This window comes from Drosophila rhopaloa, unplaced genomic scaffold (genome assembly GCF_018152115.1).
Source record: "Drosophila rhopaloa isolate 14029-0021.01 unplaced genomic scaffold, ASM1815211v1 contig_163, whole genome shotgun sequence".
Classification (NCBI taxonomy): domain Eukaryota; kingdom Metazoa; phylum Arthropoda; class Insecta; order Diptera; family Drosophilidae; genus Drosophila; species Drosophila rhopaloa.
The window spans coordinates 1,427,518-1,453,597 of record NW_025335043.1 but is presented as its reverse complement, the minus strand read 5'-3'; the positions used below and the strand labels follow the sequence as shown (position 1 = coordinate 1,453,597).

The 26,080-nt window shown below is 45.8% G+C and overlaps 1 protein-coding gene across 15 annotated transcripts in view; it reads left to right on the top strand.

The window, feature by feature from the left end:
- The window catches only part of LOC108047327, an 87,862-nt gene that overhangs the window by 14,356 nt on the left and 47,426 nt on the right, over positions 1–26,080 (top strand). For 12 of the 15 annotated variants that reach the window (XM_044458093.1, XM_044458092.1, XM_044458096.1 and 9 more), the window contains 2 exons: positions 23,518–23,663; positions 24,673–24,952. In XM_044458093.1, coding sequence (XP_044314028.1) covers positions 23,518–23,663; positions 24,673–24,952 — 426 coding nt within the window. Of the gene's footprint in view, positions 1–15,164; positions 17,650–23,517; positions 23,664–24,672; positions 24,953–26,080 lie in introns of those variants that run through there. The other 3 variants (XM_044458097.1, XM_044458095.1, XM_044458088.1) reach the window with 2 other exon arrangements.

Sequence of the window (26,080 nt, the reverse complement as noted above, 5' to 3'; positions counted from 1 at the left end):
AAAAACAAAAGCTGAAAACTTTTTATGCACCCTCCGCCCGCAGGTGTGTGTGTAAAGGGAGGGGGAAGGGGAAAGCGAAGGGGAAAGGCATGGGGGAATCCCCGTGCAACGCTAAATCATTTGGCACAGAGCATTTCAAGCAAATTGACGCAGAGCAGGCAAAAAGCAGGGGAAAAAGCAACGGAAAAGCTGCTCGGAAAAAAAGGGCCCAGTCAAGAGCGAGATGTTCAGACGTGGAAATTACAATTTGGCTAGAGACGTAGGTCCCTCCGCCTTCTCCCCCGTCTCTTCACCCCGTTCCCCCCACGCTTGACATTCCATTGACATTTCAATAAGTGAAGAAACTAATTTTTGTATTACAAGCTTCTTGGGGAAAAAGTTTCTCATCTTCAAACTATTGCCAAGGCAGATGGAGGAAGGCTAAGAAAAACTGCAATATTAATTTGCAGCGAGTGCATTAAGGCGGGCGGGGAAGTGGGCGGGGCCGGGGTGGTGGTGGCAGAAAGAAAAGAGGTGAAAGAGGTGCAGCGGAGAGGGGAGAAAGTCTTCTGCTGCTGTCAGCGAAAGTTGGACGTGGACAGTTGGCCAAACTATTTGACACAAAAATAACAGTTTTCTTATTTGCCGCTGACCAACGAACTGAGTTTTTTCCCATTTCTTTTTCCAGTTCTTTTTTTTTTATTTTAGTTTTTGCCACGTATTTCTGGCTCAAAGTTTGGAACTAAGTTTCATCCTCTTCTTATTTTTTTTTGCTTCCCCGCCACCGGTTAGTTAGACAGCAGCTTTGATACTCAGGCCAACGGCAAAAGAGAGCTGTCAGCAGAAGTTTGCACCACTCACGCATGCAGTGGGGAGCATATGGGATAACATTCATGCCTCGGGATATAGGGTTGGGTGTAAAATGGGACTGGACCATTATCTTATTATTGATTGTGCTCCTCAAACTGCCTCAGATGTAACCAATTTTACGTTAAGTTAAGAACCCTTGACGATTCGTTGATTACCGTTAATTCTTTTTTATTTGGTTTTGTAGTATGTACGTCAAAAAGCGCTTAAACGATTTTGTTGTTATTATTTTTGGTCTATCTTTCGTTGGAAAGGACACAGATTATTTTCAAAATAAACTAAGTTTTTTAAAGCTACTTGCGAGTATATTTTTAAAAATTTATTCAATGTTCAATTGTTGTATATTTCTATAACAAAAAGATTTCAGTGAAAAAATAATTTTACTCAGTAATTTAACTTTATAGATATCGTACAAATTACATAAAAAATATGTATATGCCACCGATTCTAGAAATTCATGATTTGATGAAAATTCATGAGCAGATAGATTATTCTAAATCGATCGGAAAATGAATTATTACAGAATATTAGTATTAATTTTTTTAATTTGTTTAAATTTCTAAAAATTTGTCTTTGGAATAGATATTTTTCAAATTAGTTAGACCATTTGGATGTTGAGTTTTTATTTCATGCACTAAAGGTCTTATTTGTCCTTTAAGACCCGTTTCCACAATTGCATTGGGTGTCCGTAGCTGCCCGCTATTCCCCATATCTGTCATGAAGTGTGGCTATAAACTGCAGCCCGCCTGTGTTCAATTCCATTCCATTTTTCTGCATCCGTTGCTGCTGCCATCTTCTTTGCCAAATGACATTATGAAACGCTAAAAGCCTTGAGCCAAAAGTTGTCCAAGTAGTAAAGCCGCTGGTGTGGGTTCGGTTTAGTGCAGAATGGCCGAGTTCAAAAAGAGTGGGAGATGAGCCACTGGGCGACTGCCTGGAATTCATTTTCATTTCTCGATAATTCTTTTGGCTGCTGGCCGCATATGTGTGTGTACCACATGGCCAAGTGCCGAGGGAGTGGCCTCCTTTTTTTACCCTTTTGCGGTGGCCAAAACCAGCTCAGAGCATCCCAATGCTGGCTTATGAAATTTAAGCGCATTTGCGGGGCAACCCAAATAATAAATGGATCGGTTAAAGTTGTGAGCAGCGAGGGCGGAGTGGGGCTCATTAATTGGCCCGGAATACGAATACCTGGTTGTCCTTGGCTACTTTGGCATAATTTAGGGTCTTTCAACAACTTCATGAGATGCACTCGACGCTCGGGCGCCCTCTGAAAGGGATTTAAAAACACTTACACAACTTTTCACTCACAGTCCTTGCCTTAAGTACGCCCGAGAAGTTTCAAGCCGGGCGAATGAAAGAAAAAAATACCCGAGTGCAGAAAAAACGTAAACTTTGCACATGCTTCGCCAAGGAGTTGGAGTACATCTCCCGCTTTCTCCGCTTGGCCATTTGCAAATTTCACAGATATATCCGCCATATCACAAGACATGACTTAAATGAAAGCAAATGACGGAGAAATGAAATCGAGGCGATTTTCATTTCAGCACTTTAATCGAGAAATACACATATATAAAGTAAAAAGTGGGAGCGAAATAAAAACCACGTAAGTTGATATCATACAGAGATGTTAAAAAGAAACATCAATGAACAATTGAGTGTTGGGGGTGGGTTGTGGGTGGGGGCTGGTTGCCAGGAAGAGCTCCTGAAATTGGGCTGAAGGAAATAGCACTTTTACACACACGCTCTCAAGTGCAAATCAAGTTAACCGAATAAAAAGCCGCTTCCTGGCTGCCATTTGGCTTGTTTCGGCAGGCTCCTTCCTCCATTCGCCTCTTGATTTCTTCCTTCCTGCTGGAGAACAGGTCCTGAAATGGCAAACGATGTCGTTCCGTTTCGTTTTCGTTTCGTTTGCCACTGCCGCTGCCGCCGCCTTTGCCTTCTTGTCAAAAGATTATACTCGCGCAGTCATAAAAAATAATAAAATGTGCAAAAAACGCACAACTACAGGAGGGGGGTAAACTTGCCAAGGCTCACATGAGCGCACACATGGACCTCCCCCACATACGCATTTCTTTGTGTGTAACATGTAAATGTCGTTTCGGCATTCGTGCATTTTAAGCTGCCATCCCACAACTGCTCAGCACCTCACAACTCACCCACCTGAGCAGGTGAAATAAAAGGGGTTTACCGTTGTGTGGGGGGGGGAGGTTGGTGGTTTGAGCGAACACGACCTTCTTCACCTCGACAGCTTCGGCAGCGGCAGTTTCTCAGGCCTCATTTTGGCACCTCGACAGTTTTGCTCCTTTTTGGCTGTGTTGCCCCCGTAATTGGCATGTGTTCAGCATTTTGTACACTTTTCGCACAGTTCGCAGAAATGCCACGCCCCCTTCCTTCCCGCTCAGATTACCTGGCCGGCAATGAGGCTAAAGATATGAATATAATTAAATGTTACAACTACATATTTGCATCTCTTATAAAGCAATGTTTTCTGTCAGAGGACAAAATGTCCTTTGAGGTGTTTATAAAGGGCAGGGGAGATCACAGGAATAAAGCCATCAACTAAATTGCCCGGGAACCGTGCTCAAAGGAAAGGAAAGCGAAAAGCGATGCCTAAAACTTGAATTCCATTTAGCCCGGCTCTTATTGTTGTTGGTCAACAATTAAGGACAACGACAGCGGCAGATTAGGTCCTTAAGTTGAGAAATTAAGTTGAAATTGAAATGTCCAGGATTGAGTTACCCCAAAAAGTTCTTAATGGGGAAAGGGCGCGAAAAGCGGGAAATTCAAGGAGCCAACTAAAGAAAACTCAAAGAAAAACTATGGAAAATGTTAAATGAGTGTCTTCATTCCTTGCTGATTGTGTAAAAGAAAGACGAAAAAATGTGAATCAAGAGGAAATGGACAGGAAGTTTTATTATCTCTAATGATGTACTAAATGTAAATTTGAAATGATTCTGAGTTAATAACTTCCATAGAACTTTATTTTAGATTCAATGTTAATAACTTCTATAGAACTTATTTTGAAAAAGGTCCGTTATTTTAAATGACTATATGAGTAAACTAGATCTACTTTTATATTTTTTGTTGGCCGTTTCCTGATAAAAACTGTATTATATAATATTCTGACATATAAGTAAGCTATTGTATTGGTTAGATAAATGTTACATACAAATATTTATATTTTTAGTCAGGTTAATACTAATTAATCTCACTATAAAAATCATTCAACGAATAAAAGTAAATTCAATTGCCTACTTTCTAGGGAAATTTTTATTTTTCGTCGTTCGTAAACAAGCTCTGAAAAATACAATTTGCATAACTTTTGGCTAACATCAAATGCCAATTTACCTGCACTGGAGATAGCTAACGATGTGTGTGCGTGTGAGAGTTTTTACCTTTTCCTGTGTTTATTTGTGTTTGACATTTTAACTGAAATATTGATATCCATATCTATACGCAAACAGTAACAATTCTCAATTTCTTCTTTTGATTTTGCCATTGCAGGTAAGCTAATACTCTCAATCTCTGCCTTGTTCGGCGGTGGTAAGTAAACGATATATTTTATAGAGCGAAACTAGCACAAAAGAAAATTGCATACATTTTATGAGCGAACATGAAAATGTTGCTAATTTATAGTTGGCAATCTCAGCAGGCAGAGGAAAAGCCAAGAGAAAACTCTGGCCGACACCTCAATGGGAGCCAATAACAAAGTTATATAAATGTGCCAGGACTCTGGCCGCGTGTGTGTGTGTGTCAGTGTGTGAGTGTATATCGGTGTCCTGTGACTGTCTGTGTGTTTGTGAGAGAGGCGGATATCCGCATGCAAGCCATAACTCAATAAACCATTGTCCACAGCCAAAGAGGAAGACGCAAAAAGAATATAAAACAAAGGCAAAACTAAAACCAAAGCTGGCTAAAATGGGCGTATAGAGCAGGGGGGAGGGAGGGGAATTGGGGGCTAGGAGCCGGGCACACCAGTCAAAGATACAATCCAAATGCAGTAACTAGCAGTCAGTCAGGGGGGTGTGGTGTGGAGCGGGGGGAGAGGGGGTTTGAACTGGCACTGGGCGGCGGGAGATTAGAAATGTAAACAAAGCCAAGGAGAGTCGTCGACAATTCTCCACTTCTCCACTTGAGAAGAGGCGTCGTTCCAAGGGGGCGTCACTCCAAGGAGGCCAGTCTGCGGGGTGGCAAAAGAAATAAACATTAACTGTAATTTAGTGGGGCATTGTGCTTAAGCGTCCAGTCTCGGATTCAGATTCCCATTCGGTTTCGCATTCGGTTTGCTGGCTGCTCCTGCTCCTGCTCCTGCTCCTCTCGCTCTGCCACTCGCCAGCTGTCTCGCTCTGAAATTATGGGCCCATTGTGCACTGGCCACCAGTCACGCCTCTGTCTACACCCCCCTCCCCTCTTTCACCATCCCCCCCCAACACTTCACACCGCCGCCCCTGCCCAGTTTAGTTTCAAGTTGCACGAGGCATTTCGTGCTGGTCAAAACGCGGCAGGGAATCAGCCATGGGTGGCCATCAGGATGATGGGGGAAAAAGGGGTAGCGAGGGGCGGTTGAATCCTGGCCAGAAGGCCTGTCAGTGGAGCAATTGTTATTTGCCTGCAGAGAGGCAGAGTCAGCGGGATGGGGAAAGTAACAGCTTCCAGCTTCAGTTTCATAGACAAGTTCTCAGTTTTCGCATTGCCAACAATTAGGTGGTAGCAGCTGGATTGCCCCAGGCCCACACTCAAAGAAATATAACTCGGGATGAACCCAATTTAATATCAAAACCCAGCCAATAAAACTCACCGATTTTGCAGAGTGTAAAATGCTTTTGTAGACCAGGCCGGCAAAGAAGTGGAAAACTAACAGAGTCCAGGCATAGTTCAAATACGGAATACGCCCCAATAATAACAACAACAATGACAAACGCAGTGGCAAGCTCAACAATAATCGACAACAATAAAAAAAGAAATATACAGAGGCAGAGTGGTTAGGGAAATGGAAATGGAAACAGGATGCCAAGTTGCCCAGTTGAGCCCTCGAAGAATTTATCGAAATGAAATTGCGACCTTTTTATGAATATTGCATACGAAATGAAGAGCCACAGCTCCGCGCAGCCAAAGAGCATTAAAAAGGTTAATCAAAAAAAAAAAAAATGAAAGTATAAAAGGGAACTTTTAACCAAATTGTTGCCAGTCATATTTTGTGATTTCTGCTTTTGCACCATCATTCAGGCAATTTCTAGGCAATTAGCTGGGGTTAGGCGGTCCGATGTGCTGCCTAAAGGCTAGAAAATTTACCCAGCCGCTCTGCGCGACTGGAAACCGCCTTTGGCCATAACATGGCTTTATTTGGCTTATAAATTGTTAGCAGCCTCGGCTCCCAGGCTCATGAACTTTGCTCATAATTCAACACCTCTAGCAGACCGGGCCAAACAAAATTAATAAAAATAAGGGGCGGAAAAACAGAGTGGGGGAGGGGGAGATGGAGAGCTGTGGGGTAAACAAAAGTACAACGAAAACGAGAAAACCTTTTTCAAATTAAACTTTTGCCAGCCCTCGCTCGGGCTTTCCCTTTCTCTCTCTCTCTTTTTCTCTCGTGACCACTTGATGATGCCGCCCTCCGGTTCAGCCGGAAAAATACAAAGTCGGCGGCACTGATAGCCAACCGCTCCCACGCTTTTCCGGCCCACCGACGGACATAGCTTTATTGCAGCTAAACAATTTTCATAGGCTATCAGCGCGGTGTTGGCAACTTTTCCTCGAGTGCAGCAACAAATTAAATTTGCGCTGGTAATTGGATTTGAAAACACTTCGCCCGTCCAGACTTCACAATCTCTGTGTGTCGGCTGTATTTAATGCCGCCAACAGCCGCAAGGAAGCTTTTCGCCAGGAGGCTGGGGAGCTGGCAGGATTTTCGGTAGAGCTTTGGCCTAGAAACAGAGAGTCCGAGTTTGAAAAAAAAAGTAGAAACACACACACACACTAACAAAAAAACAACAAAAAAAACAAGGCGAGGGCGGCGCATCAAGTAAACAAAATGAACTGACATAAAACCAAATTGAAGCGGCAATGTCAACAGTTTGATAATTATGAGAGGTGTGGGAAATGGGGAAAAATCAGGAGGGATTTGTTTTACGGACTAGGTGACGGAAATTAAGCAACAAACGCCAGAACCTAAGGCCGGAAATTATAAAAATGTTCAAATGCAGATTTCCGGCGGTAACTCAGTTCGATTGGCAGCCCAAGTCGCTTTGAATTTAATGGAAATATTTTGTTTTTCATTTTTTTTGTTGTTTGGGTTATCATTTTCCAAATCATTTGAGCTGCCTCCGAAAACCATTTCAATATTTTTTCGCCATGCCGACTTCAATTACATTTACAAGCGCTCGGTTGGGAAATTCAATGCCAAATGCTTTGAATAAAATGGCAAAAGCCATTAAATAATCTCACCTAAAGCGAGGGAAACCAGAGAAAGAAAATTCATTTTTCAAATCCCAATCACAGTTATTAAATCTTTGCTATATGGTTATGGTTATTGTTGTGATTTGATTTTATGGTAATAGATGAAATGCGAGAGACAGACAGGATGGCCAGGATGGCAAAGAGCGGGGAAGAGGCCGAGGACGAGGACGACGACGAGGAAAAGGAAAAGGACGAGAACGAGCTTTTCAGCATGTGCTCTTTGGAAACTAAGAGAAGGACCTTCGTTCGCTCTGTTATTGTAGTTTGATGCTATCGTTGTGCTGTTGTTGTGCCTGCCATTTGCGCGCGCTCTGAAACACAAGGATAAATTGAGGGGGAAGGTGGGCTGTAGGGGCCTGAAACGGATAAACGAAAGAAAAACGGCCTAAAATGCTTTACTGACGTCATAAAAGTGACTTTTCTTATCTGGCAGCGTATCTGCTAGCGAAATGGAACAAGCAGGATGCTGTGGTCTAAATTTAAATGTCGCTGGCAGAGCGGCAATCCTTCAGTCCTGTCACTGACGTCGCATAAAAGGAAAATAATTATATTTAAAGGCAATTTGGGTGGCCCTGCCGCAGCCGCAGCCGCAGCCTCATCTGCATCTGCATCTGCATCTGTGTCCACATCCACATCCTCATCGCCTCGGAGCCTCGGATTCCGTTTCAGCGCTTCAGCATCAGCTGCAGTGTCCTTGACCGAGTTTATGTAGATTTGCAAGGCTTTACACTGCGTGTATTCGTGTGTGTTTGTGTGCTTCTTTTGCACTGCATATATATATATATATATTTGGATATATATGTATACACAAGTATTTGTATAATATTTAGCAGTCAGCGCCCGCTCACATCTCATTATTAACATATTTCGAGCTATTTTCTTATGGCTGCTGTGGGACTGGGCCAACGCTGCGTATGCGTTATATTTTACGATTCCTTCGTGTCTATGTTTGTGTCCGTGTCTCTGTCTGTGTGTGCGAGTGTTTGTGTGTGGGCGTGGCCCGCCATGTGACTTATTTGAGCGTGTTTAAGCATTTGTGCTGTTGTGATTGCCTATGTAGTACAAATGTTGGGGGGAGGGTTGCTTTTACTGTTGTGTGTGGCTGCCTGGCGACATTTCAGTTTTGAGGTGTTGACTTTATGGGGCCATTTGGGGCGCAGATTTAACGCCTGTCTGGATTTATGACTCAAGCAACAGAGTTTCGTCCCGCACAAAAATGAGCAGGCAACCAAGCACAACTAGATCGCTTTATTGCACCCACAAGCCACATAATTAAGTATTACCATATAATCAACATAATTAAGTTTACTCCGGTGATAATCAAATATTTAGACCCATTCAATCAAATGCAAAATGCACACAACCTACCGGATGTTGAGATGACAACAAAGCTGTTACAAATTAATCCAGAAAACTTGCCTCGCTCTGCGGCCATTCCATTATCCCACCAACAATGGACCAACAAAATGTCTCCACCACCGCCGCGACGAGCCAAGTTGTAGCAAAATAAATTATGCTTACGATTTGTAAAAGCTTTAATACGCCCCAGAGCCAAATCCTGAGTGCACACAGTAGGAGCAGCCAGCTGGAGCGGCATCAGAAGTTAATGCACTTGTAAAAATAATCCAGATCTAGCTGGCTAAGATCATAAGATATATAAAAGTATGAAATACTTTTGTAAAAGCAATTTTTTTAAAAGTTGTTTAACTAAGAGTAGAGTCGATTACTTAGAAAACTTCTTTTAAGTAACTAGACAAGCCGCCTATTTGGCTTATAATTAATAGCGGATGTAATACTTATATAGCCATTACTTCAATTACCCCCCTTTTCGCTCTCTGTAGAGCAGCTGCTGTGGTTTGACTTGCGTTTGCTTGGCTCCAAAGACAACAATGAATAAATTTAATTTTAGCTGCGGCCGACCTACCGCACATAACTCCAAGTTGTTGCCGTTGTTGCTGTCGTTGTTCATGTTGACTAAACACCTTTGAGTTGGTGCCTCGCCCTCTGGCAGCTGTCACACGGGTTGTATACGTTATATTTCTCTTTCCCGCTCGCACTGAAGCGCCCTCTCTTTCGCACTGAGTGCATTATAACTGCATTTTGGTTTTGATGACGTCGTCACCGTCGTCTGATTTGTAAATTATGCTGGGTTCACAGGGATTTCGTTACCATCTCTCTTAGCCTTTTGGGATATGCATCTCTTAAAATCAGGCGAAGAGAGCAAGCTTTGGTCGTAGCTTTTCACCTTGCCCAACCATGTGACTCGTGAGAGAGCCGAAGAGAGCGACGGAGAGAGAGAGAGAGCGCACGGATGCTGGTGTCGGTGAGCTTTGCTGATTTTCGCTGATTACGTAAATAAAGGCGAAGCCTGAGCAGCCCGAGAAGCCTGAGAATCCTGCGAAGCCGAGCCACACAACCACCAACGGAATGTGTGCGGCCAGAACTGTTATAAACAATTTCACTGGAACAGCCGAGGGCTCAATCGGCTGCCGAAGGACCTCAGCCGAAGCTTTTCCGACCCGAATCCTTGCGCGCTGTCGTGTGAGCTGGTGTGTGCGTGTGTCTCTACACGAAATGGGGCGAGCAGAGCGGCCGCTGCGCTGCTGGAAGCTCCCAAAAAGAGAGAGCCTGCCGCTCCGGCTGGCATATCATGTCCACATCCTTTGTGGTGAAAAGTCAGTCAGAACGGGAACGTCGTCGCGAGCTGTGCTTGGTAGCGCTCTCTGGCAGCTGTGTGTAACGCCATTTTGTAACGCGAACGCAATAGTCAGACTGTGTCGGCCACTAGTTTTCCACAAGTCCTCTCGTCCTCCGTGTAACGCAAAAAATAAATCATAAATTCGAGCGTGTGTGCCGCCAAGTGAAATCGAGTCGACTCGAACCAAATCGAATCGAATAAAATCAAACCAAAACGGGGCAGTCGAGAAAGTCGAGGAAAGGCTGGAAAAATCCGAGAAAAGTGCGTCAGCAGCAGCAGCAGCAGCAGCCTCATCGCATCATCGTCGAAAGTAGAGGCAGTGAAACTGAAACTGAATCTGAAGCTCAAGCTGTAGCTGAAGCTATAGTCCTGATGCTGATGCCTCAGCGGGAGGCGGGCGGCATAAAAGAAATCAAATTACAAAACAGCAACACACACACACAGCAAATCAAGAACACATAGATACACCAACACTCATGTCGACAGAAGGACTAACACACGCAGCGCTGAAATTGACGCAGACCATAGACCATATAATTTAGCACACAAGTTAAACGCAAAAAAAAAGGAAAAGCAAAGGCAAATAATACAAAAAAAATAACAGCAAATAACGAAAGAAAATAGAGAGCACTCGCTGGATTTGTGTGTGTGCGAGCGGGGGAAAATCAAACGAAAATTTCGATTGTCAGGCGAGGCATTAAAGTCAAATTAACAAGTTGCAAAACCTGGCGCACCAAATGAAAATCCCGCCCAACAACAATAACAGAAAAAAGTGTTGAAAAATGCCAGAGCAGCTGTGAAGGATTCGCGGGTGTAGGGGTGGGGGGTCGAGGCGGTATGAGTGCCACAAGGGTACAGGCAAATACCAACGCACTTAACACATATTTACCAACACAGCGGCAGCACCCAAACACACACACACATTTAGGGGCACAACAAAAACAACGCAAAAAGGAAAAACTCGCTGGAAAAAAATATTTAAAAAAAAAACGTGGAAAAACTTGAAACGCGCCAGAGATTCAAGTCGTGTCGAGATTCCATGTTATATTGCGGACTTGTTTTGCTTCTCTCTCGCCTTTGTCCCTATATATATTGCCCAGATATTTTTAGCACGCGGGCGAAAATTTAAATCGCCATCGAACGGAAAAAGAATAACACAAATGCCAAGGCGAAAAAGAAAAAGTTTTCCGCTACCAGCGAGATTTTCCGTGTATGAGTGTGTGTGCTTTGTTTTTTGCGTGCTGTTTTGGCCCACAAAAGTCGGGCTAATAAAATATCAACAAGATGCGAACAAAAAACAACAATAATAATAGTCAGTGCGATGGCGTTTTGTTGGTGTTGGTGCTGGTGGCATATTGAAAAGGCTGCGCCTTCTGTTGCAAGGATAACCGAGCGAAAGAAGCAGCAGCAGCAACGTCATACATGTGCAAGGATATTATCAACGTCATGCCTGTCGAAGTTCACACAAACACACACACACACACACACACAGAGACTCAGATAAAAAGAGAGCGAAAGAGAGGGGGATAGCCAAAAAGAGAGAGATAGAGTGCTGCAGCATTTGGTGTGGCACATTTTGTTGTTGTTTGTCCTTACCAACCATTAAACGTATTTATATTTATGGATACAGGTCCTTCATCCGTGGGTGGCTGTGTGTTAAACGCATTAAAGCCCCAGTTGATGTGGATAAATCTATTAAAAATAATTTCAACTAAAAGTAAATAACTCGCACTGAGATAGGGCCAAAAGCCTGTGGCTGGCCATGCATTAAGGGGAAATCTAATTTATCTAAGCCACATCCTGCCATAAGTCTATGAGCCCGATTCGAGTGGATTTGCTGCCGCATCTTCCCATTCTTCATAAGCCAGAGTAACTTTTTAAAGAGCCAGCCGTTTACTTTGAGAAAAGGAGCTTTACTACCTGTGTGTGGCCATTACTATCTCGCTGATCCCATCTTTACTTATTCAGGACGACGGCAGATTCCCTCGCGTGCTAGGGAAATTTTTGAGTTGGGACCCCCGGTTCCCTTTCCGTTTTGGAAAAGTTTTTGGCCAAGAAACAACAATCGAAACGATATAAAAATGTCATTTAACACGCTATGGGGGGAGGGCTAAGCCAAAAGTTTTCCTCTTTTGGGGAAGAAAGAAATTAACTTTATTGGCCGAATCAAGCGAAAATCGCTAAACAAATGCGCCCAAGCACCTTTTCAAGTGGTGGCTTAAGCCACGAGGGTCCTTGCCCCCCATACTCATTTTCTCATTTCCCAAGTTGCCAACTAGTTGAGCCTTGCCACACACACACACACACACATACGCACACGAACACACACAGTGTGCAATCTCCAGCACGCACACACAGTTGGCAACTAAACACATGGCAAATGTGGCAAACTTGAAACTTATCGACGGCTCTAATCTAAACGGGACAAGCTGGCCAAAAACTTTTGCCTCCATCCGCCTTAGACACTAATTCGCAACTCGCAACCCCTCCATTTCTAGTTCCCGCTTTCTCTTCTCCGGCGAATTGTTCATGAGGCCCAGAAAAGTAGGCTATAAAAACTATCAACACAACTCAAGTTTGTGGCAAGTTGTTGTGTGTATGGGATTTCTTCTTAGGTGCAGCAGCTCACAACATAAAAATAGGAAAAGTTTTGTTGTTCTATTCGGCTGTGTATTTTTAAGTTTCCCCTTCCCCTTCTCATCCTGCCACTGCCACTGCCACTGGATCATATAATCCTTTCACTTAACAAGCAAACTTTTGGCAGCAGCCGAAACGAAACGAAACGAAACGAAAAAACTTTGGCAAACTCCTTTGCATAAACACAAACATGACCGTAGCGGAGCAGCAGTTCCCGAGTCATATCTCCGTGTAGATGTAGACATGAAATTTATGCATTTGCTGCCAGCCCGAAAAGTATTTATGTATGCGCTTATAAATATATGCCCCCTCGTACTCAGAGTGTCTGTGCAGATAGCCAACAAATTTATGCTAGCAATATAACAAACAAAATATTTGCGCACGAGTTGCAAAAACTTTTCGCAGAGCAACTTTAAAATAACACCGAAGAAAGCTCATGGCACTGAGGGCTCAGAATATGGCCTAAAGTAAAAAAGGGCTTCATACAACATGCAACATTGTTTTTATAGCCTTTATATATGCTAATTAAAGCGCCCACGCCTAGACATGTGAAGGTATTTGTCAGGGATTATTTTCGCATACAGCACGTTTCATAAAGTATGAGGATTTCGAAGAAAAAATCTCACATACGTTTGTTTTAGTAGTCCTTATAAATAAATGACATTTGTCACATGAAAAGCAAATTAAATTCAAAGTGTTGAAAAGGCTTAAAATGTAAATCCCTTCTGGCTTTCATATTTTCATTAAGCGGTTGTGCATTGATCTTATACAAACAAATTTAATCCCGTTGGCCAAATACTTATTGTTTTTAGAGTTATTTTACTGGACATTACAAAAATAAAAGCACTCCAAAAATAGCTTTTATATACATTACAACTTTTCACTAAAACTGCCGTAGTAACACAGCTAAGATTAATTAATAACCAGATTAAAAATCATTTAATTATTAAATTGACTTGATTTTATTTTGTTTTATGAATTTCACCAGATTAGTTTTGCTTTTGTTAAAATGCGCCTTTCATTTAAATATATAAAATAAACCAATTTAAAAAGTTTTATATGTAGTAAAAACATTTTCACTTTATAGTTGAAAAAATTAAGGACTTTCTCTAGTATTGTCAATAAATTAAAACCGCAACACTTAAAGCTAAATACAAATTAAATTCGGTCACTGGAATTTATAAAGCTTATTGGCAAAAACCAGAACAAACTGAAAAATGTTGGGGGAAAGCCAGGCAAACTGCTTTGTGATTTATAGAGCAAAACAAATATAATTAAATAAATCCTCGAATAAATATGTACACAAATACAAACACAACAAAACACAACACAACACAAAATACATGCTAGCCAAGTGATTTCTTTTTTGCCACTCGCTTTGCTGGCAACAAGTAAAAATAATTAATTATAGATAAATGTGTGCGACGCGTGTGAGATAAATTGCCAAAGCAACAGCAAACCGAAAACCGAAAACAACCCCTGCCGATGTAATAAATGACTGCGCCGCAAAATGAGCTTTTAGTTTAATTAATCAAATGAATAATAATCAGCGGCACTAAATAGTTGTACCAAAGTGCATAAACATACATATAAACATAATACACCCAAATGGCGGACTAACGCCGATGCATGGCCAACTGAGGAAGGGACCTCAACAAGGACCTCGCCAAGGACCCCGCCCCCTGGCCATCTGCTGCTGTCGCTGCCGCTGCCGCTGTGATTCATTCTGGCCGCCCAACAAAACAACAACAGCGAGCGCGGCGATCACAGCGGCGATCACAGCGGCAATAGTGCGATCGGTGGTGCACCGCCGGCGGTTAGCGGTGGTGCAGCGGGTGGTGCTGCTGGAGGAGGAGCGGGTGGTGCTGCTGGAGGAGGTGGCGGGGCTGCAGGCGGGACCGGAAGCGGAAACGAAACGGAAACGGAAGCGGCAACGGAAACGGAAGTGCTGGCGGGGCGGACTGCAGCAGCGACGGCGATCCCAAGAAGACCTTCTCGCTGCACTGCTGTTGCGTGATCGTCGACATCACACCAGTGGCGCATCCAGGAGGACGCCTGACATCGGCAACAACGGCCTCGGGAAGGGATGCGGGTGGAGCCGCCGCTGGAGGGGGTGGTGGTTCCGGTGGTGGCGGTGGCTTGGGCCTGGGCCTCGGCGAGAATGTCTCCCAGTTGGCCAGCCAGCTGTTCCGCTTTGGCAGCAAAAAGCGGCCCGGCGTCTGCATCTGCAATGCCCAGTGCCGCCTGCAATCGCTGAGTGAGGCGGCCCAAGGCAGCCTGGGGGCCACCACCATCAAGACCCATCATGGCAGCCTGGACAGACTGCTCCAGAAGGGAGATGGATCGGCGGCAGCCAGCGGAGAACGCTCGATCAGCTGGGTGGTGGATGGTGGAGCGGCGGGCTCCGGCGCCCTGTTAAATGCCTCCTCCGACGAAAGCGATGACAAGAAGAAGAAAGCGGACGAGGGCGCCCAGCTGCCGCCCCCACCACGCCCCCCTCGCGTTCACATGCCAAGCCCACAGCCAAGGAGGAATTCGATCGGGGCGTGGAGGTTGAGAAGTTCTATCACCAGATCAATGGCGACATCTTCGAAATCACCCGAAGGGTTAGGGCTCGCGATGAGGAGACCATGGAGCAGAAGTGCATCCGGCGGAAGGGTTCTGTGCGCCTCACCGAACCCACTGGCCACGCCCATGTGCGGATCGAGCAGAGACCTCAGTTGCCACCAAGGCGGCAGAAGAGCGCCGAGGAAGTGGCCACCATGCCCAAGAGTGCTCTGCGCCAACCTGCCGAACAACTGGAGTGGTTCGATCGCCGTGCCCAGCAGCGTCACTCCGCCCGATCCGCTGAAGGTGGCCAGGTGCGCGAGGAGACGATGGAGTGGCTGAAGCTGCAGAAGACTGCCAGTCCCATCCAGCCGGTGCGCACCTCCTCGGGTCCCAGTGAGATCACAGTGCTGAAGGACGAACTGCCCGACTGGCTGCTGGATCATCTGCCGCGCAAGAAAGAGCGCGAACGGGATCGCCTGCCCTCGGACACGGACAAGGCAGTGGGTTCCGCCTATGCCAAGGCCCTGTCAGAGCTGCTCAAGAAACCGCTGTCCCGTCAGAGCTCCGGTCCCTGTGAGTTCTCGCTGCTCAAGACGGACATCGTGGAGTGGCTCACCAAGATGCAGGGCACCAGTGGGACGGAGAGGGGCAAGTCCCGTCGCTCGCACCATCGCCGCAATGGCAGTGGCGGCGATGCCCAGCCCCGTTCCAATTCCCAGGAGGATGCCCAGGATCAGTCGAAAACCAGCCATCGGAAGAGACACTCCCTGGGGCACAGTGGAGCGGCCAGCGAGGAGGAGCAGCAGCAGCTCACTGCCGACTGGATAGCCTATCCGCTGCACAAGCTGCAATCCCTGGGCAAGCAGCCGCCACCAAGTCAACCGCCGGAGAGGGTGACCATTCCCAGTGGCTATGCGGTGCCCAGTGCCCTCTCCCACACCCCGCTCTGCCAGCGGAGGGAGGAGCGTTCCCGGGAGCGAAGACTGCGCCACTCGGCCAGCGAGGTGGTGGGGAGTGGCGGTGGTGGTGGGGTGGCAGGGGCCATGGCCTCCTCCTCCTCTGCGAACACCGCCCACCTGGAGCGGCTGTATGCCAAGCCGCACAAGGAACGCTATCAGTATGTGCCGAAGGCCGGAAAGGAATCCAGCGGAGGCGGGCGAAAGGAGCGATCGCGACGCCACCAGACCCAAAGATCCGCCACCGTCTCCGACATGTCCGCCCAGCGTTCCGGTGGCCACAAGCGCAAGTCCTCGAGTGCGGAGAGGGCACCGCGTTCGCCATCGCCGGGTCCCTGCACGGATCCCGATTGTCCACTACTGCCCATCTGCACGGATCCGCACTGCAGGTACCAGGAGTGCCAGGCGAGGCAGTGCATCACGTCGTCGGTCAGCTCTGTGAATCTGGCCAGGCATCAGCAGTTGGCGCAGGTGCAGCTGCATGCGGTACCGGCTCACCTGGTGGGTGCCATGGGTTCCGATGTGCCGACGACACCCTCGACCACGGCCACACCACCACCTCCCCCGGGGGCAGGGATTTTGGGGACTGGAGTGGGAGCTGCCGGAGGAGGAACGCTCAGCGAACGCCGCCTGGTCATCTGCCACGACTGCCGGTCGTGTGCCCCGCTCCTCAGCTGCCAGAATCGCAAATGCCTCAATGCCGCCAAGTGCAACTCACTGCCTCGCTGTGCCGCCGACTTCAATCGCCTGCGCACCCAACTGGCCCAGCCGCCCACCACACTGGATGACATTGAGCCGGCGCCCCTGGACGACCTGGAGATGCAGCCACTGCCCTCGCCACCGCATCCCCATCCGCACCATCACTATCGCAGCAATTCCCAGCCAAACACCCTCCAGCGGGGAGATTCCGCCAGTTCTGGTGGCGGGGGAGGAGTGGGTGGAATGGGAGGAGCAGGTGGACGAGGAGCAGGTGGTGTAAGAGCACCCGGATCAGGTCTCGCTTGGCTGGAGCCCATAACCACACTAGTGCAACCACTGCCCGCCTATGTGCACCACCCGAATGGCAAGCTAATGAAGTCCGCCTCGGCTGCCTCGCTGAATTCCCGTCGCCGGCGGCACAAAACCGTTCACTTTGGCGAGAATCTCCTGCGGGAGGTGTGCCAGAACAGGAAGCTCATCAAGACGGAGGCCCAGGTGCCCTCCGGCTCGGCGCCCATGAAGGCCAACATCCAAATGCTGTACAACTTCGTGGAGGGAGTGCTGAGTGCCTGGGTGGACGACGATGAGGATCAGGTTCGTTCTGGTGCCGAATCGGAACCGGAGCACGGGGTGGTGCCCATGCAACCGATCCACAGATGCAACCGCCTGCGATACCAGTGCATCCGGCGGGTGGTCGAGGAGGCCGCCGATCTCCAGGGCACCCTGAAGTTGGGCAACTCCCGCTATCGCCATCGCCATTGGCGCAGCACCGCCAAGCAGTGCAACGAAATGTTCCTTCGCAAGGTAGGAAAAGCTGATCCATTAGTGGGTCTGCCATTTCGGTTCATTTTCTTTAAGAGTTTCAGGACATTTAGATTATTATTATTACTTCATTCTTCATAAAAAGAAATTAAAAACCATAGGAAAAGCAACGCATAAAAAATTATTTTAGCTGGGAAGTTTTCCAAAACAAGAACTTAATTTTCCACAACTTGAAGTTCATATATTTCACCCTAAAGCTTGACTATTGTAACCAAATTCTTTAGTTAAATGTCACCAAATAAAATTATAAATAGTAGCTCATTTAGAACACTTCGAAATACCTTAATGTGAGATTCTATTGAAATTGAGTTTCTCTAGTTAAATGTCACCAAATAAAATTATAAATATCTTCGTAGCTCGTTTAGAACGCTTCGAAATACCTTATCCTAATCGCTTGCTTTGGATAAATTTGTCAGGCATGCTTTGAACTTTTACTCCCGTGGAAAATGAATGAAAAGCGCGTGAGAAAATGTCGCCTTGGCAGAAAGCAGAGACCAATTCTCTTTCCACCGCGAATTCCTTCGGTTAAGTGTATTGTCTGTCTGGTACAAATTCATTTCGGGCTGCCTAACAAAACGTTGATCAAAGCCAAAGCATCCTTTTCACGCTCGAGCTGCTCCTGGGCTCCTTTTCTGGCTCCACAAAGGAGCAATAAATTAGAGCATTAGCCCCCGACCCCACGCCATTCGAGAAAAGCTCTTAACACACGGACAAATAGCATTCATGGTCGTGGAAGGGAGGGGCGGGTGGAGGTGGCAAATAGGGGTGGGAAAAACTGGTACTTGTATTTAGTTTTTCGGTAATGAATGGCATTGATTGCAATACGCATGAATCAAACGGCTTCAAAGTGATAAAAGGCCATTTGTCCGAAAAAGCTGATGGAAAAGAGAGAGAAAGCTACAGCGTGTGGGCGTGGCCCAGGATGGGGAACCACTGCATGGGGCATCTGAAAATAGGTAGATAAAGAGTGGCATGCACAACAGATATATAGCTTCTAAATGTGAGTAACAACTCCAGAATTCATTGGAAACGCACGGCATCTGTGTTTACTTTGCATCCCTGTAGCATCGTTTGGTTAACTTAACAAGCAAATAGATACATTTACATTGGTCAAGGGTTTTACATGCAGTGCTTGAATCTGCACAGAGATACCGAGAATACACAAATTCAAATGAGTGTGCCTGAATGGAGGAGCGTGGTGCCTTAGCTGGCTTATCAACTGAATGGAAACGCATATTAATTAATGGCCAGATCGGAGCTAAAAGAGATTGTACCGAATGAAAGAAGTGCTGTGAAGCACGAATCGGATTAACCGGATTAAAGGTGGCATATCTGTGAGCTTTGCCATTCCCCGATGCTCTAATTAACGCTTGTTACCTGACCACATGCTCTGAATACCAAAATGGCACGAACATTCCGCATCTGTTCTATGATTACTGCAAACCATTTCCAAGGTTGCCTCGGTCGCTTGTTAATTTTGATTGATTCAATGCTAAACAGTTTCACCTTCAGCCAATTAGATGGCCGCTCGGCGCTGGCTGGAATATTTAATCAAATCGGAATGACATTGCAGGTTTATCACCCACCCATCCGCTCCTTCTCGCAACCCACAAATGAAATGAGCTGAGGGATAATTCCAAATTGATTTTCGCATTGCAATGCAGCAATTTGACTGTGCGAAAAAAGAAACTTTACAAGTCAGCAGCGAAACGAAGGTGATGGATCTCGTCAGTATTTCCCGATTTCATCCCAACCCCAGCTATCTTGCAGATTTCGTCTTTGAATCAATTTCGTTTGGCTAACAACATTTGCGCCGGCAACGAAAACTTCTTTAATGCCTCACTTAATCGCAGCAATGCCAGGAACGTGCCACAGCCACCGAATAACTTTTCCCCACCCAGCTTAACCTTGCCACCCCCTCGTCAGTATATATATAGGTATACATGCATAGGGTATAGGACGAGTCCCCTGCATAAACACTCTATCAAATATTGTAATTTTTGACAGCGACATATGAAAAGATTTTCGCCATCACATCGAAGATGTTTGGGGGGTGGCGATAAATGGAGGTGACAATGGCAGTGCCAATGACATGCCATCCCCAGCTCATCTCGTCCACATTTGACATTCAAAAGTCATTGATAATTATGACTGAAACGTGAACGACAGCCGCATCGAGGGATCACAATCAATTCTTGATTAGAAATCGTAACGAAAGCACCTGGCTCAGCTGTGCGGATATTGCGGGAGGTGGTGGGGGGGTGTTGGTTGGGATGTGATGTCGTCTCTATATGGGAACCCATCACTGCGCCTAAGTGGGCGGGTTCGTCTGTGCGTAAATTGAATTTTGATTTTGCACCGATGCTGAGATATGGCGTATTAGGCCCCAAAGTAATCAGGTGGGTGAGTTGAGGTACGAGGTACGAGGTACGAAGGACCAGGGAAAGCCCCTACTGGCTGGCATTTAATCTTTTGTGTGATTGTTGTTTGGCCGTGTTCGCATTCGTGTTCGTGTTTTGGGTTGCCCATTTAGGCTTACCCATGTGAACGTTTTCAGCCATTCGTGCGAGCTTGTCCCGGAGAAAGAGGACGGACTGCCCCATGCCCAGAGGAGCAATCCCATTGTCAGTTTCGGGATGAAATTCAAGAAACAGGCAGTTCGTCTACCTGCTGCCACTTTTGGGCCAATTAAAAATTCATGAATCATTTGACAAACTCTTTGGACTCGGGCCAATCTCTTCTGGGATGACCAGCAGGAATGCCAAATGCATAGTAATCTCCTGTAAAAAGGGTAACGTAAGTTCGGACCTCTTTAAATCACAAAATTTGATTAGAGAGCTAGTTGATTTTTCACTGAGACAGTTTAGTTTTAAAATTCAAATGAACCCCTTTAAATCACAAAATTTGATTTTAGAACAAGAAAGGAAAGCTAACTTCGGGCGGAGCCGAAGTTGATATACCCTTGCAGAATTCTCTATAATAATATTCTCCAAAATTATTCCTATGATGCATTCTTAATACTCATAAAAAATCCAAACTTCCTAACTTTAAAAACACCAAAGTTATGGCATTTCGAATCGTTCAGTTATATGGCAGCTATAGGATATAGTCGGCCGATCCTTATGAAATTTGGTAGGTCGGATTGATTGGCCAAATATAAAACCTGTAGAAAATCTTAACTTTCTAACTTTACAAACACCAAAGTTATGGCATTTCGAATCGTTCAGTTATATGGCAGCTATAGGATATAGTCGGCCGATCCTTATGAAATTTGGTAGGTCGGATTGATTGGCCAAATATAAAACCTGTAGAAAATCTTAACTTTCTAACTTTACAAACACCAAAGTTATGGCATTTCCAATCGTTCAGTTATATGGCAGCTATAGGATATAGTCGGCCGATCCTTATGAAATTTGGTAGGTCGGTTGATTGGCCAAATATAAAACCCATAGAACATCCCAACTTCTAACTTACAAACACCAAAGTTATGGCATTTCCGACAATCAGTTATATGGCAGCTATAGGAATAGTCGGCCGATCCTTAGAAATTGGTACGTCGGATTGATTGGCCAAATATAATACCCATAGAGATCCCAACTTCCTAACTTAACAAACAGCAGAGTTATGGCATTTCCGATCAATCAGTTATATGGCAGCTATAGGATATAGTCGGCCGATCCCGGCCGTTCCGACTTATATACTGCGTGCAAAGGAAAAGAAGGGTGTGCAAAGTTTCAATTCGATAGCTTTAAAACGAGAGACTAGTTTGCGTAGAAACAGACAGACGGACAGACGGACAGACGGACAGACAGACGGACAGACGGACAGACGGACATGGCTATATCAACTCAGGAGGTGATCCTGATCAAGAATATATATACTTTATAGGGTCGGAGATGCCTCCTTCACTGCGTTGCACACTTTTGACCAAAATTATAATACCCTCTGCAAGGGTATAACAAGGGTGCCCTGATTCAGTTCTTAAATTCAAATGGTATAATACTGGATGTTTTAAGTTCCACAACTCACCAGTCTTTAATCAGTTTATCATCAGTTTATTTCTTAAATTTAAAAGTACCTCTTGAAATCACAAAAGTTTATTTAAGGTCCGTCCTTAAATTTAAATGGAGTGTACTGGTGGATTCAACCCGGGCTCCACAACCTCCCGCCCACAGTTCAATTCCACGCCCCTTCCTGCAACAGTTCCACTCGACAGCTTCCGCTCGGCTTGATGATTTCATGGAAAACTTCATTGAGCAAGCGGAAACTATTTCGTTTTGGTGAAGTGCAGGTAGCGGGAGTGTTTTTGAAGTTTCCTTTTAAATTTTCGTCCGACTCCTTCAGCCACTTAAAGTGACACGCACAGATATCGATTGGGGGTGCCCCTTTCCCTCTCGTCCTCCCCGTTTGTAACCGCTTTGATCTGGGTCCCTCGCTTCCTGGCCAAACCCCCTCCTCGGTCGCTAAGCAAGCCACGTCTCAGGTTGGGTTCCTTTGGTTATTTGCATGCCTTTGCACTGCTCTTCGATTAATATAAAATTTGATTAAACTTGGTCGCTCCGCCCGTCGATGCTGTGGGTTAAGTACACATGACCCCGACTGGCAAAAGACGGCGACTCTGCGCCACGGGTGGGACTTCCCCGCCCGAGAGCAAACATCGAACCCCTCAATCCCCAAACCCCTCCCCCAAAAAAGAAGGCAGTCAAATAAATAACTTGTAAAACATGCATATGAGCAAAAATGTTTGAAAATTGCCAAAAACGTAAGCAGGGGTGAACAAGGCCTGGCTGGAGTATCGTAGTAACCAGGGACTGGAGGGCTGGGACTGAACTCCAAGTCCTGGTCCAAGGACCCGCCATCACAGGAAGGAGAGACGAAACGAATAAACACATTGTAAATTGATTTCCTTGGGAACTCAAATAAAAATGGCATGAAAAGCAAGTGAGCGACAGTTGGGCGATGGGCGATGGGCGTGGGCGTGGCCGGTGGCCCGCTACGCCCACCTCGATTGAAACGAATGAATGGGCAAACCAATTTTTATTGCCACGCGGGACACGTAGCCCGAACAGAGCCATCGACTTTGGTCTTGGCTTGAATTCCCACATGGACCGAAAGTCTCCACCTCCAGCTCATGTTCCTCCTGCTCCTGCTCCTCCTCCTCGTCCTTTTGGCCTCCTCTTCCTGCAGAGAAGGCAAAATGGCTGCAAGGCGAGCGGAAGGAAGCTGGGAGATGGCCAGCCGGGCCAAAGGCAAACAGCATTCAGTCAGAGAGTCGGTCAGCCAGTCAGTCAGTCAGTCAGTGAGGCAGTCGGACGACCCAGCTTTTGATGAAATAACATTGCCAAGTAACAGTTTGCCTTTCGCCATTTATTTCCCTTCGTTTCGCCCCAGTCTCTCCCTTTCTCTGTACGATTCTCCCAGCCATTTTGTCAATTGTTGTCTGGGCCTGCCCTATCTCTATCTGTCGGCCCGTTTTCCCGACTCCATCCCCGCTAAAAATGCAGGCGAGAAGAGAAGACAAATTGCTTTATCGACGACATACGTAACAAATGTTGCTGTCGGCACTGACAACAGCAACAGCAACCAGCAACATCAGCCCGGGCCCAGCAGCAACCTGGCCATTATTGGTTTCAAATGGCTTCGTCTGAGGGGGCTTACCAGTGGATAGCAGCCATCCCTGCTGCCTGCTAATTATGACTTAATTATTTCAATTATTTTCTCTTCGATTTATTGAATTTTATCGCCGGCAACCGAAACCTCGTACGTGTTGCCAGCCGTCTTAATTAAATTGACTGCCCACATTCTTGATTCTGACCAACCCAACCTCTCTCTGTTTGAATCCTCCTGCAGATTTCGGACGATGATCGAATGAGCCTAACTACCGCCGTTTCGGATGAAGATGATGGGGAAAGTGTCATGGCGTCACCATATAAAGCAAAGGCCACTGGCACCGCTGCATCCTCCTTCAACTGCACGGGCGCTGTTCGCAAAGCCGGGTAAGTTCAAATTCAAGCCCGTGTCCTGTTCCCCATCCCATCTCCTCCGGGGAATCTGGGAATTTATGCCTCCGGTGGATGTAATCTGGCAGCTAGGCGTAGTGTGGGTGTCCTTGCTTGTGGCCGAACCTGCTCACGTCCAACAAGTCATCATAAATAACCAGTCGGTGGGTCTATGGGCAGGCTCCTCGGGGAACATAATTTCACAGTGATTAAGGTGGTCAGAGAAGGAGAAAGCAGTGGCAGTGGGGATTAACGTTATTATGTCCGTGTAAGAGGTACCAAAGTTGTGAGGAACAGTGTGCTCAGCACAGCAGGTAGATTATGGTAAGCCCATAACTTTTATTTAATCTTGATTCGTATTAGCAGGTCAATAAAATAATGTCCTTTTGAACGTGATGTCCCCTACCTAGTATTTCCTATAGATCAAAAACATATCCCCATTTCTAATGCTAAAACAATAAATGTCTATCTATTTACAATTCGGATCTTATTTTACACAGAGGGTTGAACAATTTGGATTTTACTTTAAATATCAAAGAAACAGTGAATTAACTCCAAAAATGCGGTATAGATAAAGACTGAAAGGTTATAATAGTTTTTAATTCCATTATAAATCGCATTAGATATAGACTCAATAGTTTGAAATGGGTAGTGCTCAAATCTTCTATATTATTCCTGGTTCGAAAAGCTCTATATAGTTTTGTTTCATAAAATGACAGTAATACTAAAAACTTTGAAATAGTTAAGATCCTGACATATCATAGTATGAAAGAGTATTCCAGGGTAAGAGAAACTCGATCCTTTTAGTGAGCTTCCCCTTGCTGTTATGATAAACCACTCGAAGACTTATGTACGCAGGACATGCCCCGTCCCATTACCGTATCTTGATTAGCTCGAAAGGTTAATGGGTTGATGGCGAAGCTGTTGAAGTTCTCCCAGGGATTACGAGTCCCTGCCCCCACGAGCCCTTTCCCCCACTAACCAAAACCGAAATGTTTGCTTGCAGCTTCCTATCGGTAAAGAAATGGCTACTACGCAAGAAGCACCAGATCGAGCTGGCAAGAAAGCGGGGCTGGAAGGGCTACTGGGTGTGCCTGAAGGGCACCACGCTGCTCTTCTATCCGTGCGATTCCCGCGAGGGCCGGAGTGTGGAGGCGGCGCCCAAGCACTTGATTATCGTGGATGGTGCAATTATGCAACCGATACCCGAGCACCCCAAACGCGACTACATCTTCTGTCTGAGCACGGCGTTCGGCGATGCCTATCTCTTCCAGGCGCCCTGTCAGGTGAGTATCTTTATTACGGTGCGGGTTTGTGTGGGTGTTTGTTGGGTTGGATTGGGTTGGGTGGGGCGGATATACATATCAGCCGCAGGATATGCTCGCTCTCATTTCGAGCAGTCAATATCCAAGGGAAGTCCTTCAAGGAAGCTATGAAAGACTGGCCTTGCCGCGTCCGAAGTCGCAGCATAGAAAGATGGCAGTGCAAATTTGTTTGCACAAGGATATGCAAGGATGGGCGAGTCCAGCGCTCGCGGGTCCGAGTCACCCTGCTCTCTCATAATCGCCAGGCTGGCTGAAATGTATGCCATAAAGAAACCACAGATGGAGATGAATGCACTCTGAAAAATGTATAAGGTTTATAAAAACGAGCTATGAAAATGTTACATAGATTTTCTTGCATATAAAAGTTTATTTTCCTAAATCGAGTTTTAGTACAACGATGAAAGCCTTACATTTGGTTTACCTCTTCTAATGCAATAAAGTAATCCCTAACGTAGTTTTATCTTTTCTGAATAGTAAGAGAAAGAAGTAAAACTCAAGATACCACTCTAAAACTGCAATTTATGTCAAATTGTTTATGTGTGTGTATGAACAATTACAACATGGAAATTAGTATTGCGATTAACTAGATTATAACAAATACCTACAATACTAACAAACACTTAAATTAAAAAAATATATATTTTAATGCTCTATATAGTTTCCCAAACTGGTATATCAAAAATATCAAAGAGTTTGTGATCTCATTAAAGTCAACTGGTTAAAGCAAATTTAAAAAAAAAAAAGAGTGCAAGTCATATTTTTGCTAGTGTGACTAGATGCAGATGCAGATACAGGACGAGGACGAGGACATGGACATGGACGAGGACGCTGGCAAGGCGCTGACTGACGCAACCCGCAAAAGTCTCTGCGAGAGAGAGCGAGTGAGAGATAGGCTGGGGGAGGGAGAAGGGGAGAGAAGGGCCGGGGGCGGCTTAAAGTGTGAGCCATGATTGAGGTGGCGTTGACTGACTGCCAACTGGCAGATTGCCTTGAACAGCTGCAGTGGCAGCAGCATCCTTGTGGCAGCCCTAAACTGTTACATGTCTCAAAGGCATACGTTCTTCACGCCCCTCGTCCTGTTCGTCCTTC